This window comes from Anopheles funestus, chromosome 3RL (genome assembly GCF_943734845.2).
Source record: "Anopheles funestus chromosome 3RL, idAnoFuneDA-416_04, whole genome shotgun sequence".
NCBI lineage: Eukaryota > Metazoa > Arthropoda > Insecta > Diptera > Culicidae > Anopheles > Anopheles funestus.
This window is the reverse complement of record NC_064599.1, coordinates 48357134-48373009: the sequence shown is the minus strand read 5'-3', so window position 1 is coordinate 48373009 and position 15876 is coordinate 48357134. Positions and strand designations below refer to the sequence as shown.

Here is a 15876-nt window from a genome sequence, read left to right as displayed (position 1 = left end):
AATGAACTGCTTAGTATAAAACATTTTCACTTGAATTCTAGTGTATTCTGGAAGTATTAAATTGTAATAGAAATGTAATTTCTATTAAACGTCAATAAAATGTACAACAGAGATACGAGAATGGTTGTAAATTGGAAGGCGTTTGGTACCTTTTGATGTTAACAATCCTAAACACTATTGAGGCATTGTTCAACTTTTTTTTTGTTTTTGGAGAATGAAAGAAGGAAATATTTGGAACAATTCAATACCATTACTACAGAGTTGTATTTAATCACTGAACGATTCAAAGCCCAATTAGTTGTCAAATAATGAATGCTCTAGTTTAAAGGTTTTCAACCCCCGTTCTAAGCATGGTTCGTTCTAATCTAGCCTTCGGCACAAGAGCCCGCATGCAAGAAGGCCACGATTGTACATGTCCCGAAGAAGCCGGTCAGTTGTTTCGTGATCGATTGAGCGCAATTTATTATGAAATGAGGGTGAATTATGTTTCAACTTTGCTCTCTTCACGCCGCTTATGATTTTGATATTTTATGGTCGGCTGTAGACACGAGTGTGCAGTGATCTCGATTCACCAGAGAAGATCCAATTCTATTTTGGAGCCCTCTAACCATCGATCATGGCATGGCTTTGGCTCGACTTAGATTACCCAGAATATACGGTTAAAACAAAAATTATCCGGTCGCAAGCCGCAATAACTGGAGCTATAGTTCATATTCCCTTCGAAAGCGGTGGAAGGACGACTGAAAGCAGCGTTTGACTGGAGCTTTCATCGCGTGAGATTTGTAACGTAATGTGAGAGAAAAATACATGTGCGACAGACCCATGCCAAGAGCACACGTGCAAACTCCCACAAGATTCATCGATCGCTCCACTTGTTTTTTTCTTCGTTTCAATGCTGGGTCTGCTTGTCCTTGGCACTGGTTGTGATATTATTCACGCTTCGATTTTCCAACCCCATCGGGGGCAGTGCAATACTTCAGGTTGTCCGCAACGATGGATACGTGCTGATCAATATTTCACGGGAAAATTTATGTTTCATTTCATTTGTAATAAATTTATGGCAATTTCGCCCAAGAGAAGGTAAGTTCACACAAGTGCTCGGGTTGATGGGATCGAAGAGCCACGTTAGACGCGAGCAGTGGATGCGGCACAGGACCAGAAGCGATCGAACAGTGCGGGCAGTGAAGGGAAGTAAGTTCCCTAGCAAATTGATAATTTTGCCCGGCGTTTTAGGTTGGTCGGGTGTCTCGAAACACGTCGGAACAACAGCCAGTCATCAGACAAGGCACTGGTGCATACGCAAACCATCAACTGAAGTCACTTGGCCTCACATGATGAATCTGCAGGGCAACGTGCCGATACAAAAAGTTACCCTACTGTGGCTTCTTTCGTTTTTCAGCTGCTATTCCATCACTTTCGGAAAGTGTGGGTATGGTTCCAAGTTCGGAAGGTGAAGCGACACGAACCATCGTATAACGGGTGGTCACACGGAGGAAAGTGACTTCGACTTCCACTACAACGGTTCCGTGCGCATCTATCATCTGACCTTTGGTCGCGCGATGGTCTTATTCGTTCGAGTTTGTTCAATTCCGCATTCCGTCCGCAATCACCGGAGAAGGCGTCCACGGATTATAAACGCTCATCAAGCCGTTCTTGGCTTTTTTGTTGTGGATCTGTCTTTCTTATATACACACATATGCGCATATACGCAATCATTTCTTTTCTACATTCATTCTCCATATGATGCCTTGACAGCCAACCCTCCAAAACTGCTCGCGTTGGAAGGCCAATTTCCACCTGATAGATGTCGGCAAGGTGATCTTTTGGGTGTAATCAATTAGTGTTTGAATTCATCTGCACATGGGCGGGTGTTGTATTTTTCACAATGTGATTTTAAATGATCACAAATTAGATACTTATTCAATCGGAGTTGCAGTAAATATGATATGGGGGAAATATATTTTTTTAATGTAGAGTGATTCGTCATCACGAAAAATATACGACGCTCAGATGTGAGTTGGTTGCGACGGCGTGACTTAATTTTCATAAACAAAACTACCTACATTGAATATTTTACCAGTATTTTACTATAACCTGTGATTTTATACTTGATACATACGGAGCAACACTTTGGACGGAATTTGGTCCAGATCTTGTCACTTACGAAACCGGCGTCGTTATGACTGTACCACCAACGAAAAAAGTTTTCATGAATTGAAAGTTAATATCTCTAACCAAGTAAAAATTTCTGTACAAAATCCATTTTTTTATTTCTTTAATAGTCTGGTAATAGTCTGGTCTAAAATACGACTGGGCGACACTGAATGACATTAAAGCATTCTGAATTGAAATCCTTATAAAGATAAGTGTCAATAGATATAACATCATTATTTCAAAACTACACTTTAGCAGTTAAAACTTAATAAAGACGTTAATGTTACATTTCGCAGTTACAAATGCGAAGGCTGCAATGCGCAATCTAGACACAGAAAAAATAAATTACTGCAAGTAACACTAATTTATTTGATACATTTTAGAATCAACAAAATGATCCGAATCACTGAATTTCCCAGCAACTATTGTCATCTATGTAAATGATCTTTTCCATATCCGCTCGTAAACGTACAGTCAGTCATTCCCAAAAACCTAAATGCTCGGATCGTTCGAAAGTGTTTCATGACTTCCTTCGATAATGAAAATGGAAGAAATTAAACCACTAATGAGTCCGAAGCGCATGGTACGTTGAGTCGAGATAAATACTACTTTATTGTACACGGATGAAGGAAATGTTGTCACTGACATGATCTTTCTTTCAATCTGGTATCCAGATCCGTGGGTCATCAAATGTCGCAAAGTGCGTGAGAATCACCTTCACTGTGCGGTGTTACAACCAAAACCACACCGTGTAGATTAGTGCTCCAAAAGCGGAGCCTGATATCGTGTGACCTATGCCACCCAGTCAGTGAAACGGTATTTTCCCTTCATTATCTTTGCCAGTTTCTCTAAGTACTCGAAGGGAACGAAAGTTAGACGTGGCGATCGGAATAATGGCTGACTGTGTATGAAAACGTTCATTTGGATGTTTCCTGTGCACTTTCATGTGCCTTCCGTTGTAACTTTCTCAATATTCTCAACCTATGCGTGGGGTGGTGGCCGATCAAATGAAGGAATAGAACATGAAAATTATTTTTCTACGCAATTGTTTTTAATTATCATGTAAAATGCTTGTTTCGAAAATTTTGCGAGTTACAAACAAAATAAATAAAATGATACTTGTAGTAGATCAACCTAGCTGATCCTAGCTTCCTATACTCATTGGTTTTTGAGCTTTGAGTAATTAAAAATCTGTGGCGTCAATCAAATATGTGAATGACAGCTAGAACGCTGCGTCATCGTTAAAAAGAAGACAATTGATTTGATATCAGTTTTTAAAGAAAACGAATAGTTCATAGTTTAATGTGTACTATTTCTTTCAGAAAAAATGATGAAATAAGTGCTAAAAATGATATAGGTAGATTAAAAAAAACATAAATGGTTATACATCGGATGTACAGTAAATATTTAAAAACAGTTTTACATATTTGCTTGATTTTGAATTTATTTAATACAAGTGTTATTTTTGCTAATAATATGCACAACAGTTTTTCATTTCAAAATACGTATCGATAGGAATGCTTAGTTGTATAAAGGTAAAATTAAGTTACCGAAACTCGGACTTGATTGCATGCTTTAAAAGATAACATTCTAACTCTATTACGCGCGTTATATGCACAAATTAGTGTAATTCGGCCGTGGTGAGCACTTGTGAATTAAATTTAAATAAACAGTAACACACCATCTTTACACAGTGCCCGCAGTGGCACGGCATTAGTAATAATATTATAAATAGGATCAACTAGTTTCCCGTTTCTCTCACAGCTAGAGAAACAATTGTACGGATGTGTACAGTACAATAAATTAGGTCACCGCTTGCGTATATTCGTGTAAATAAAGATTTGCTACTGCGAAACGGAATGCATTGTTTTACATCAAGGCTTATAATCAGGTATTCTCTTAACATGGATTTATGCAGTATCGGTTGCCTGAAGCGCTGGAAACAGAGTGACTTTTTACGGAGAATTTGCTAATGCTTCTTGAAAAAGGGTGAGTGCACAACTGAATTCGATCGCTTGATTTTATTTTCCGTAGAAAGAAGTGTTATGTCAGAAAGGCGCTCCGAATGTCACACTGAAAATCACAGCAGATTTATTCGATTCAATGCCCGCAAGCAATTCACACGATTTATTCCAACCTATGTGAAGTTCGTATTTTTTAATAGAAGCAATTCTTCCCAGAATAAAGCAAGGGCAAGGCTAGACGCAGAAAGATGGTAACGATATGTGTTTTCCCGATCGCTTATAGGGAGAAAGACGGTACGCGGAACGAAAGAGGAATCCTGCGAGACGGAATGAAAAATGATGATGATATTGAAAGAAAAGCGGACGTTAATTTGTATGCATTTAATCGACACTCAGCCCAGCACGTACATTGTTGGGATAGTAGTGAGGCAGCGCCTGATGGGTACCACTGTCTCAAACCAGTTTGAGTAGCACCAGAAGCCTTTTTTTGTCTGGAGTTATTGTGGCACAGGAATTCCGGAAGCAGCTTTGGCGTTAAATATCCGTATACTCTTGTTGCTTTTACGGGCTTGATTATTAACATTACTTCGAACAGTTACCACTGCGGCGGAGTTGTTGCCTTCTTTTAAATAACGTTTTGCGATTTCTCATCCGCACAACAATATGTAGCAGCTAAACGGATATTTGTATGTACAGGTGGGTTCTAAATGACAAATGATACTGGCAGCAAATAACTGACCAAGGATATCAGACATGCTTTTACAAGTCCGCAAATAGATGCAACATTAATACTGACCACAGTTACCTTGCCAAAATGTTCGCACTGACTGGTAATCTATAAGTGTTCCTTTTCTGTACTGGCACATTGATTTTGCATCATTTATTCACTTTAATATATCGAGTGACCTATTCTGCTGTGAATGGCATTTCGCGCTAGTCGAGTTTCGACAACAAAATATCCTTTGCTGTTGAAGATATTTCGATCCTCCCTAACCGATACCGGTGGCTACTGTCATGGGGTTCTCCCTTTTGTGCACTGCAATTGGCAATAGCAATTCTATTTCGTTTGCACTTGTTTTAGGAGCTATGTACTGCTATTGACATCTACTGTGTCTGTTGCTATATCTAAGCTGTAAAATATTTACAATAACCACGAACACGAACATCGCTATCGAAACATTGTCGATCTTTGGTAATTAGCTGCAAATCAATGCTCTGCAGCTTACGTTGTTATTCAGTATACGATGTTTTGCTAAAACAATTACTAATCCACTTGTACTATACAAACAGTAACCCTAGGCAACTGGCTGCTTTCTACCAGCGACGGTAGAAGGTGTATTATAGATGTTGCAGAAAAAAAAACAATCTAATCAATCATCAATTATTTGCACTTCGATACACTCGACAGTTTTGCACAAACATTGCACCACAAAACTCGCCTCAGCGGCACGTGGAGAGCGAGCGATTCGAACTCTGACGGCCCTAAACCTTAGTGGTCAAGTCCAACGGTGTGGTACCTTGCAGTTTCATACGCTTCACCTCACGATCGTACTCGGTTTCCTCAGGTTCGAGCTCCGACTCGCTGCCACTTCCTCCGTGGTGAGAAAGAACGTGGCGTTGACGATGTTGCTGCTGCTGAAGATGCTGATGATGGTGGTGGTGGTAATGATGTTGCAAGTGACGCGGTGACTCTGACCGTATCGGTGAGGCTCGGTGGTGCTGCGTCGGTGGTAGCGATGGGGAAAGCGAAAGCGGACGTGGCGAGTGGTGAAGTGCACCGTGATGGTGGTTTTGGTTGTTGCTGATGCTGTTGTTATTAATGTTGTTGGTGGAAGAAGTATTTTTGGCAACAACGGTAGCCGCCGTGGCAGCTACGGTACATTTATACTTGTCCATTCCGGAAGGAGGACGGCTATCACCATTGGCTTCATCGTCGGATCCATTTGATTCTGCACCGGACATCGACGATCTACGCTCATCCGCCGACGTACAACTGCTACCCGTTTTCATGCTCAAATCGATGGGATTGTCTTGGTGATTGTGATGGCCCGAGGGTGTTTGCGGTTGCCGTACTACCGGGGTCGGTTGCGTAACAGATACAATGGGAGATCGCGGAGGAGTCATTGTTGCGGGCACTACTTCTTCTGGTTCCGGGTCGTCCTTATCACTTCCGGTCGTACCATTGCTTGGGCAACGCTGTGATTCCAACACCTGATCGAGAATGTACCGCTTGGAGAAGGAGTCGGGAGATTTCCCGTTATCTCGAACGGGCCCGGTAGAAGGATGCACATTCGGTTCGGTGTTATGATTTGGCGTAAAGCGGCTGTTGTTGTTGGCCAGAGGCGAGCTTGGTAGCGTCAGGTGAGTATCGGCTGGCTTCAGCAGTCCTGCTTGAGGATGAGAGTAAAGTGCCGGATGAAAACCTGGAAACATCAGATGCGACGAGGGCAAGAAACCAGGTGGAGGCATGAGCGGTAATCCTCCAAACGGCAGCGGAAGGAAGAGATCCTTGTTGAGCGATGAGTCGTGAAGCTTGCCCTGTCGTAGCAGCGCATTTCTCCGATCATGGATCTCGTTGGAACTGTCAGAGTTGTGGCTATCCGGGGAGCTGACCGATGGTGATGCCGACGGATGCTTGCTGTACTCTTCCAGACCAAGTAGCATCAACTCCTCTTTAGTGCATGGAGGGCGCGGATACATCCCGTGTGGATAACCACCGTGAAACATTCCCGCATGGATGCCGACTGGTTGCGATGGTTTTTGGTGGTTTCCTTGCTGCTGAGCGGCCTGCTGTTGCTCCTGCAGCAAACAATGAATCTTGAACCAGTTCGATCGACGCCCGTATCGCGAACCACTTTTCGACATTCCTACCATGAGGCATTTGCGCAAGCGACACGCCTTGCAGGCAGTTCGATTCTTTTTGTTGATGATGCATTCACCGTTGTTTTTACACTCCGAGATCGAGGACAAATTGTTGTACGATCGGCCGAAAAATGACTGTAAAAAAAAGAGAAAAAGAAACGAAGAAGCGTTAGCGATGAATGTTGAGGTGGGTGAAGAAAACATATGCATATTTGTTGAATATCTCCGGAAATATAGTTTCACTCATGGCAGCTTTCATCAACGAAATATCGCTCTCCCATGACAGGTATAAAGTTCAAAATGCAAACAAAAACCAAGCCATGCCAAGGAAATGGAATTTTGTGACGAATGATTAACAGCTCTACGCATTCCACATCTTCACAACCACCCACACAGCTTTAATGAAAGAGGTGTTACAACTTGCGATCTCATCAAGTTTCCCTGTTTCATCCCAATTCACAACTATTCGTTATGGAATTCAAAAAACTGAGCATCGGTCCGGCAAAACTTCGATTCAAATTAACGAAATAGCAAAGAAGTGAGATATAAAGCTTCGATTATTGTAATGCGTATAAGACAAATCGTAGAACCTTTTAATACATTTCATGACAATAGTGCTTCTTTTGTAATGCAGTATGAACATAAATGACAGGTTAAAGCTGACCTTGAACATGATGCACGCAAGCACATCAAATGACAGAGAAAACGTGCCACACCAATAATCACAGAGGAGCAATCTGTAACAAAACGATCGAAGTACTTGCATTTACACAACTATAAACAACTGTATATCCCCTAGTACGTTTATGATCCGTTGTCTATGCCAATCATTTGCCTGTTTCGGACAAGTCTTGTGGAAAATAACCACTTATATGGTTGTTTGTGTTCGATTGCTTAATGAAAATTGCAAACAGCTTCTGAGACATGCGCTACCGAAAAACGCACACACAACGAAAAACACATGGCCCTCGTGCTTAGGGCCAACAAAACTCTGGATAAACTGACAATGATATAACTAAATAATTTGTCTTGTTTCCATCATATACACCGTATTCCATATCGATGCTTTACGAGTTGTACTTGAAAAAGAAGTTTTATGGCAACAAGACTAAGAATTTATTTTACTTAACAGTAAGCTAGTTCAGTTTATATCAATAAAACACAGTTATGACTCGAAGGTGTACAAATTTCATTTTGCATGGATGTACAAAAAATTGGCAGGCATTGAACGTAAAGAGGCAAATTCAAATGGAGCCTCGTAATAGAATTTTGTTGGTAATTATACGACATAAGCTGTAGCCGTTTTATCAAATGTATGTCACCAAGGCTACATGTGCAGGGTTGCAGCGATGACATGCAGCCTGGAAAACAAGTGCAATAGCTTTACAAGCAATGTGAAACCATTAAGGAGAACACAGCTCTAGTGACGATGAGTTTCTCGAATGATATTAGATCCCACAGCGTGAGCACTGATTCGCGTGCATTCACCCTGTGCATTGAAGCTGATTGATCTAAAGTGCCGAGTGATCAAGCAATACATGAGCCTACACCATTGAGTGGGAATCACGCAGCAGGTATTACTCTGGTTACCACGGGATGTTTGATTGCTTTTTCAAATTCAGCTCCCAATCGCCTGACGCTCATCAAACGATGATGGCAATTGCCTAATCCAGGCTACGATTGATTTGTCATTGGTAATTTAATTTAAAAAAAAAATAGATCAATCCTTCACCCTCACACTCATGCATCTGAAGCGAAAATGGAGACCTGCAGTATAGGTACTGCAAAAGTATAGAGACGATCGCGTTCTACCGCGATCACTGAGAAATCGCCGCAAGCGATTGAAAGCGCTGAAATTTATGAAATAGCCCACATCATCGCGCCTCGATCGTTTTCCGTCCGTTTGTGTGGTTTAACCTTTAACGTAGGACTCAGTTAACCTTCATTAGAGCTAACCAACACGAAGTAATTACTATTGTTCTGAATATTCTGCATTGATTGTTGTTTGCTTCACCGAAGTGTATTTCAATTTTAATAATTTAATTTGCACACATAACTATGTACTCTGTAGTTTTAAATAAATAACCTTCTTTAAATAGTTCGCTCTAGTTACCCACAGCTGGGATATAATGCGCTCCAGTCCGATGAAGGTTAATTTTTTTCAGGGAGCGGTCTGAAAGACCCATAGGAACAAAACAAATGTGTAGCTCTGCAGTTGATGAACGATTTGCTAAACTTTTCCGATTCATTGGGAAAGGGAACAAGGGTCTCTTTAAGGCTGGTGACAGACTTTATGTAGGCGTTGCATGGGATGAGCGTCTGGGTTGTGATATTTGTAGAGCAGAGCAACCATTGAGCAACCAGTTGTCACCTAATGCCCCGCGGAGCAATGCTGATTCATCAGCCCTTTTTGGAACCGATGGCAATCCCATAATAGCGAGATATTAGTGTGGATGGTTTGAATTTGCTGCCGCGTGTGTCTAATCCGAACAGTAACACATTGACGATCCTTCGGCGTTGAGATTGTACTGCACAGTTAGGAGCCACGTTACCTGGCCTGGCCGGGTTGCACTGGTAGCAAGCCAATGCAGGAAAGGGGTTTCTTCCGGCAGCAGTGAATCTGTGCGGTACTACACGCAACAAACTACTGGAGGCTGTAGTTCCCACCATTATTATGAAACAAGAACAGCTTCTTACCTTGCAACCTTCGCAAGTGAAGGCACCGAAATGAAAACCGGCTGCCGGTTCGCCACAAACTTTGCACTGCTGATTCATCTGAAAAAGAATTTGAGAAAAGGGAAAGACAAGAAGGTTAACAATTATTATTTAGAACGATTTTACTGAGACTAAAGCCAAGCGAAAGAAAAAAAAACAGTAGATACAAAAATAAGTGTACGTTTTTTGATGTTGTTTATGTCGGATGTGCTCTTAAACGATCCGGCATGTCTTCCGGGAGACATGGAAGCAGACAAACGAGAAACGTCAGTTTAAGCGGAATAACTAAAACTCAAGCGGTAGTAGATACATTTTGTGCGATCTTCTCGCAACCGTTCAGAGCTGTGAAAATATAAAATCAACAATGTTGCTCTGCTACAAGTTTTCAGTTAGTTGGCATTATCCTATGATTTACTGTTTACGAGTTCAGAATTGTGTGTTGCTTCCATTTTTGCACAGTCCACAAAGATTGGAATCGTTTAAGCGGTAACGACAGAAGTGCATGTACCTGGAAAGGAGATATGCGGCAACAAAAAAAAAAAAATATGCGCATGAGCAGATAGGGTGAACTTAATTGCTTTTGGGGAGCAAGTTGTTGAGAATATACGAGAACTTCATTTCTCCACACAAAAGAAGGTTATTAAACTCACAACTCGCTTATTTGATGTTCGGTTCGGTAAACACTTTTGGGTTTCAAAATGTGGACTTCACGTTAAATGCAGTAAAATATTGTAAAACAACAATATTAGCAGAACCACTACATATTCTAAGATCTGCATTGCAGGCTTATCTGCAATAAAGCAAAAACGTATGGTGGTAGATGGATGAATGGGAGATCTCTTCAGAAATGAGTACCCTTACACACGGTGGAATAGATACTTGAGTTTTACGGCTTTTAACCTTGTATTGACCTGTTCGGCCGCACGAACATCAATAGTAGGATGGCAGATTTGTGCATCATGGGCAGCAGTGGCGACGCGTATTTGCCGAGCCTGTGATGCGCTTTGATTATGCAACATATGCGCTAAAGCCTTCATGTACGGCGTATATCATGATTGGTTTACCTAGAGCTACAAGCATGTTGGTCATGATTCTCCAGATGTTTTATCACTCTGGTGTTTTTTTCGCAAATGAAAGACAAATTTCGCAACGAAATTAACGGTTTCTTCCAATATCGTTCTCATGCCGGTCATGCATGTAATAAATATTTTCGACATACCAGGTCGAATATGGGTGTAACTTTAAAAAATAATTTCCTCGAGTACCGCGGAATACGCTCGTTACCAATAAACTTTTACGCCAAGATTCCTTTCGCGTTCCCTAATTAGTCGGCCGAGATCATCAAAATATGTGCGTATGTGTGATATTCTTCCGCTTATCGCGCACCATCGTAATGGTAAGACATCGGTCAGCGTTCAGTCTAGGTTTATTACCCTGCAAGAATCTCACCCAGGTCTGCCAAAAATCCTGAATTCTAATGAGTTTCGATGAGCTTTATTGCTCTCATGGTATATTACCATAATGCATTTAAATTTTATGCCACTTATCCAATCCCGAATCAAGTCCGTACTAGTAAGCATCCGTACGGAAACGGCCATGCCGGTTGGAATGGTCGTCCTCTCGGTCGGTGCTGCTATTTATCATAAACGGAACACACCTTCCACGGTACCGCAATCGTCAATCGCACCCCAACCTTTGTGGGCCTTTCAATTCCGATTATCCTTTCCTTGCATCGCACTGCTCAGCATCTTCCTTCTGGTCAGGCGTGATAAACTGCTTGTGGGAAAAGTCATAAACCGTGCTAAAATAATTCATTTTCGTGCATCGCTTGCGGAGTATATGGTGCGTGGGTAAGGTGGGTAAGGTGCGCGCGGTTCGTCGTCGCGTTGTGGCGTTGCGGATTCCAAAGTGTTAGTCAGTGGAATAAATTTATATCACGATCACTGCATTGTATCGCGTTCGACTGGTGTTGTTGTTTCATTTCTAGAGGATGCTCCAGTGCAATGATGCATGCGCTAGGATGGGTCGGGGTTTCAAAAGACCTGTTGTTGGGTTTGCCAAAATCCCCCCACTCTCGTGCAAAAAAAAAAGAAAAAAAAACAAACCCCGAGGCTATTTTCGTATTGGCTATCAGAATAAAAGCTTCAATAACGAGTTGAATGTTAAATCAAGACTCGAAAGCACTATCTCTAACGAAGCAGTCGGGGTTATATGATAAGTCGTTTCGGTTACTTGCTCGTACGGTCATTAATGTGCACAGTTTTGTCAGAATGTGGTTTTAATTGCCACTTTTACGACCACTCGTCCCAGACGGTGGTGTTGAAGCGGCAAGATAAAACCGCACGGTTTTGGAGTAAAATTTGTCGATGTATTTTATGATGCATTTAAAGGTGAGCGAACTTCGGGTCCGGGATGCAGTTGTGCACAACGCCGCTGCATGACGGAATTGAAATGGTACATCAAATTTTCTGCCCGCTAAAGTTGACGTGAATCTCGGCAACCTCAAGGTTGGCGTACATTTCTGTGTTGCGAACTGTAACCGCCACTTGTCCCCCCCCCCCCCCCCCCCTCAAGCCTTTTGTCGGCCTTTGCATGCTGTTGACGAAACAACCGGCTCTCGCACCCTTTTCGGGTACGCAACTGTACCGTTTTGTTTCGTATTCCGCCAACGTGCGAGCGGTGGATTTGAATATTCGCGCAATCGATCGAGGCCGCAGTGTGGCAGTTCGGCCGCTACGCTCTATTTCAGATAGCTCTCGTGTTCGTGTACGGGCACGTGCTTCAACGCTGCCGGTGGGCATTCGATTGAGGCGAAAAAGACAAAAGTTGCACCGTCCATTACAAGAACCGAGCAAAACGTGAAAGAATCTTTTCCGCCCTCTCCACCCCATAACTATGGTCACCCGAAAACCCCGACCTTTACCATCCTAAATTTGTAGGAACACTCGCGTGTGTGCACAAACTGGTGGCTTAAGTTTTGGATCCTAAATCTTTTGATTCTATGGCTATGAAGAGGCACCGTGATGGGATAGGACTGTTTCGTGTTGGGAAGTAGTTGCACGGTTCGGTGAATGCCGGACAGCAAAACAATGCCGATTTCACGCGCACTGGATACGTGTAGGAGTGAATAAGATTGACATAATTCGAACACTAACGAGACAAGTTACTACTCACCTTCCCTTCTGGAGACGAACTCCTGAGCGGGCCTGACCTACCTCAACTCACTGCCCGACTGTGGCATGTGGAGGCGTACAGGCAAATAGCGAGAGTGCATGGAGGCAAATCGTTTGTCTTGCGGGTGAACAATGTAGTAAGCCGTGCAGTGAACGATCGACGAACGAGTGTGGCAAGTAAAGAGAGTGCTAGAAAAGCGCGCAAAAGCATTAAACTGCGCTAGTGGCAATTTAACTGTAACGCAAGCAGAATGAAAGAATGAAGCAAAAGTGAGGAAAACCTTAGCAACGGAACTAACCAATTTGAACTGTATCAAGGTTGCAGTGTTTTATAAGCGCTCCAGTTGCGTTGAAAGTGAAAAGCCGGAACGGTCAATAGTGTGGCAGACGCGAAGTGGACTCGGAGTGGAGTCGTGATGGAAACCTGCAATGTAAACAAACCGCCGCGATGTTTGCTACAAGACGAGTGGAAATAGGTGGGCATTGTAATGAAACTATTGGCCTGTAAACATTTACACGTGATCTGAGCAACTGTTTTTGATTAAGATCGAAACAAATATATGTGAGCAACGCTTTTAAATGTACCACAGGACCCATTTATTTTATCCAAACCTAGCAGCTGACGAATTTTGCAAAAAATAAAAACCATCGGAATAGTGAAATAAAATGGTAACAAATACTGTGAGACAGAGATGAGTTTTGAAAATCATACTATGACACAACATAAAAGTCCCTTCCGGAATACACTGGGATACAACGTTGAATGTCTAATTGTGAAATGTATTTAAGGTTCTCAAAGGTATCGAGCAAAATGTGACAAATTGTTCGTACGATCATTTTTTACCTCTCATTGCAGTCACTGCCATACGACTCCCGAGAGACTAGCGCATGTTTGCCATTATACAGCCATGATTGATCCGATTCCGATTAGCCGAAGCAGATGATGCATTGATCGTGTCGGGTACAGGGGTTTGGGGTGCGATACAAACGTGATTCCGTAAGATCAATCCATTTGTCATGACTGTTAACCAACTGCTCATTTAAGCGTACTTGTAGAGAACAGGGCGTGCTGTTTCATGTTGACGGTTGAACTACGCAAAAGGGACACACCAATGTTTAGCGTAAAGCCCACAGCAATGCATCAATACATTCCTGCAGCAAAATGTGACATACACAGATTTTAGAGCAGTTACAGCTGAAACTTGTACCTCTCGCGGCAACGAACATGATGAGGCATTTTTTGGCGAATTCTTTTACGTATCCAAAAACGTCTTGCTCCCATTTCGTACGGCACCCAGCAAAAGGCATCAGAATACAATAACGATTGTCACCATGTCGGTTGTTGATTTTTGCTTTGTAAGTTGCTTCTCATCCACCCCATTTCCACCCCTATTCGGCAACAGCTGCGGGATAATAAAATGCTTTCACAAAACTCCGGCGATGTGTTGCGTTTAATTGCCCTTTTTTGCATTCCTGTGTTCTACACTTAATAACTTTTGAATAATTTCCGTTTTTATGGGCCACTAGGTCCTGAATATTCGCCCAATAAACGCAAAAACAGCGAAAGGACAACAAAAAAAAACGCACACAACCACGAACAGAACACGATCCATCCATCCATCCGGAAGAAGAACAGTGTTGCAGTGTTCGAGATGGTGTTCGGCATCAGCATACAGCTCAGTGAGATCATCATAATCCCATCAACCTCGCGTGAGCGGAGAGGAGGAAGTGCATTTTTATAGCCCGCGTGGCATCCATCCGCGGTGGAGTTTGATTTATTTGAGCCAGTTCCGTTTCGTTACGAGCTTGCAGCTCTCGGCCCGGGCTCGGGGTGGTTACACGCGGGCAAAAACAAGCAAAAATAGCAACAAAAAAAGGGCACTGCTGCACCGGGCGGCTTGTGTTCGGTTGTCTGCCCTCTAAATATCCGTGCACATTTACGCAAAAGGTTGCAACAGGGTCGTCGATCGACCGGGATCTCGGGGCAGTGTTTCTTTGCTGCGCCAACACGGCGGTGATGCAAACTCCATGGATGACTAGCGGAGAGTCAATCGACTTTTGCACATCCGTAGTAAGATCGCCCCCGTGCCGGGGCGCTACAGAAATCCTTCACACCAATACCTGCCAAAGATGCACTGACACACGTTTAGAAGTTCAACATTACAACGCGCAAGAAACCAGAACATACGAGTGTGTGGCTCACGGTACGTTACGGTGCTCCATAGTGCCCTGCGAGTAGAATCCCTACCATAGTGTTGGTAATGGTATCGAAGCAAAGCTAGCGTTCGGGTGAATCACACAAGATCTAATCTCACACCCTTGTGACTTCTTTTCGTGAGAAACTATCGCGCTGAAAATCGTGTTTATTTCTTCATTACCGTATTATTATTCCCACTGAACTGATCTCTTTTCCTATTTCGTTTGATTGTATCCGGCTCCGGTACGCTTCCAGTTTGTTACTACTGGGTACGAACGGGTGGTAGCTTCCCCGAATCGGCTGGGGAACGAGACGCAAGGGAAGCAGCCCCACTGGCAGTCATGTAGATGCCATTAGAACACAGGTATGCGGTCATCTTGTCTCGTTTTCGTCTCCAACACACACGCGGGCAATCAGCGGGCATGGTGGCTGCCGTGCCGGGAATGGAACGCATTCGGTGGAAACGAGCAGATCGTACCCTAAACGATCCACACCCGGTACGCTGGAACTGGTCATGGATGTGATAGTTTAATTTTCCATTTCGTGCTCACGGCGCAAATTAATAGTGCATTCATGTTCGTGCTATTCTACTTTGCAGTCGTCCCCGTCCGTAGTGCGGCGTCTGATGCAGCGTACCATCCGCATGGTACGTACATGGTACGTGATAAGCACGGCGTAGGATATGGCACAAATCCCATCCCAGTGACCGGCTGTCAGCACTTTATCGCGATAAGGTCAATCTGTTATGGAGTGGCTGCGGGTACACAAGGGGGGGGGGGGGGGGGCAAACTGGCCGCATCTCTGGCAGTAC

The 15876-nt window shown here is 43.1% G+C and overlaps 1 protein-coding gene across 1 annotated transcript in view; it reads right to left on the bottom strand.

The window, feature by feature from the left end:
- Positions 1-845: 845 nt before the first annotated feature.
- Positions 846-15876, bottom strand: part of LOC125772361 (knirps-related protein-like) — a 32702-nt gene continuing 17671 nt past the window's right edge. Inside the window, exons 3-4 of the mRNA XM_049444007.1 lie at positions 9678-9755; positions 846-7115 (exon numbers count right to left, since the gene is read on the bottom strand). Of these exons, the coding sequence (XP_049299964.1) occupies positions 5601-7115; positions 9678-9755 (1593 nt within the window). The 3' untranslated portion in view covers positions 846-5600. The remainder of the gene's footprint in view (positions 7116-9677; positions 9756-15876) is intronic.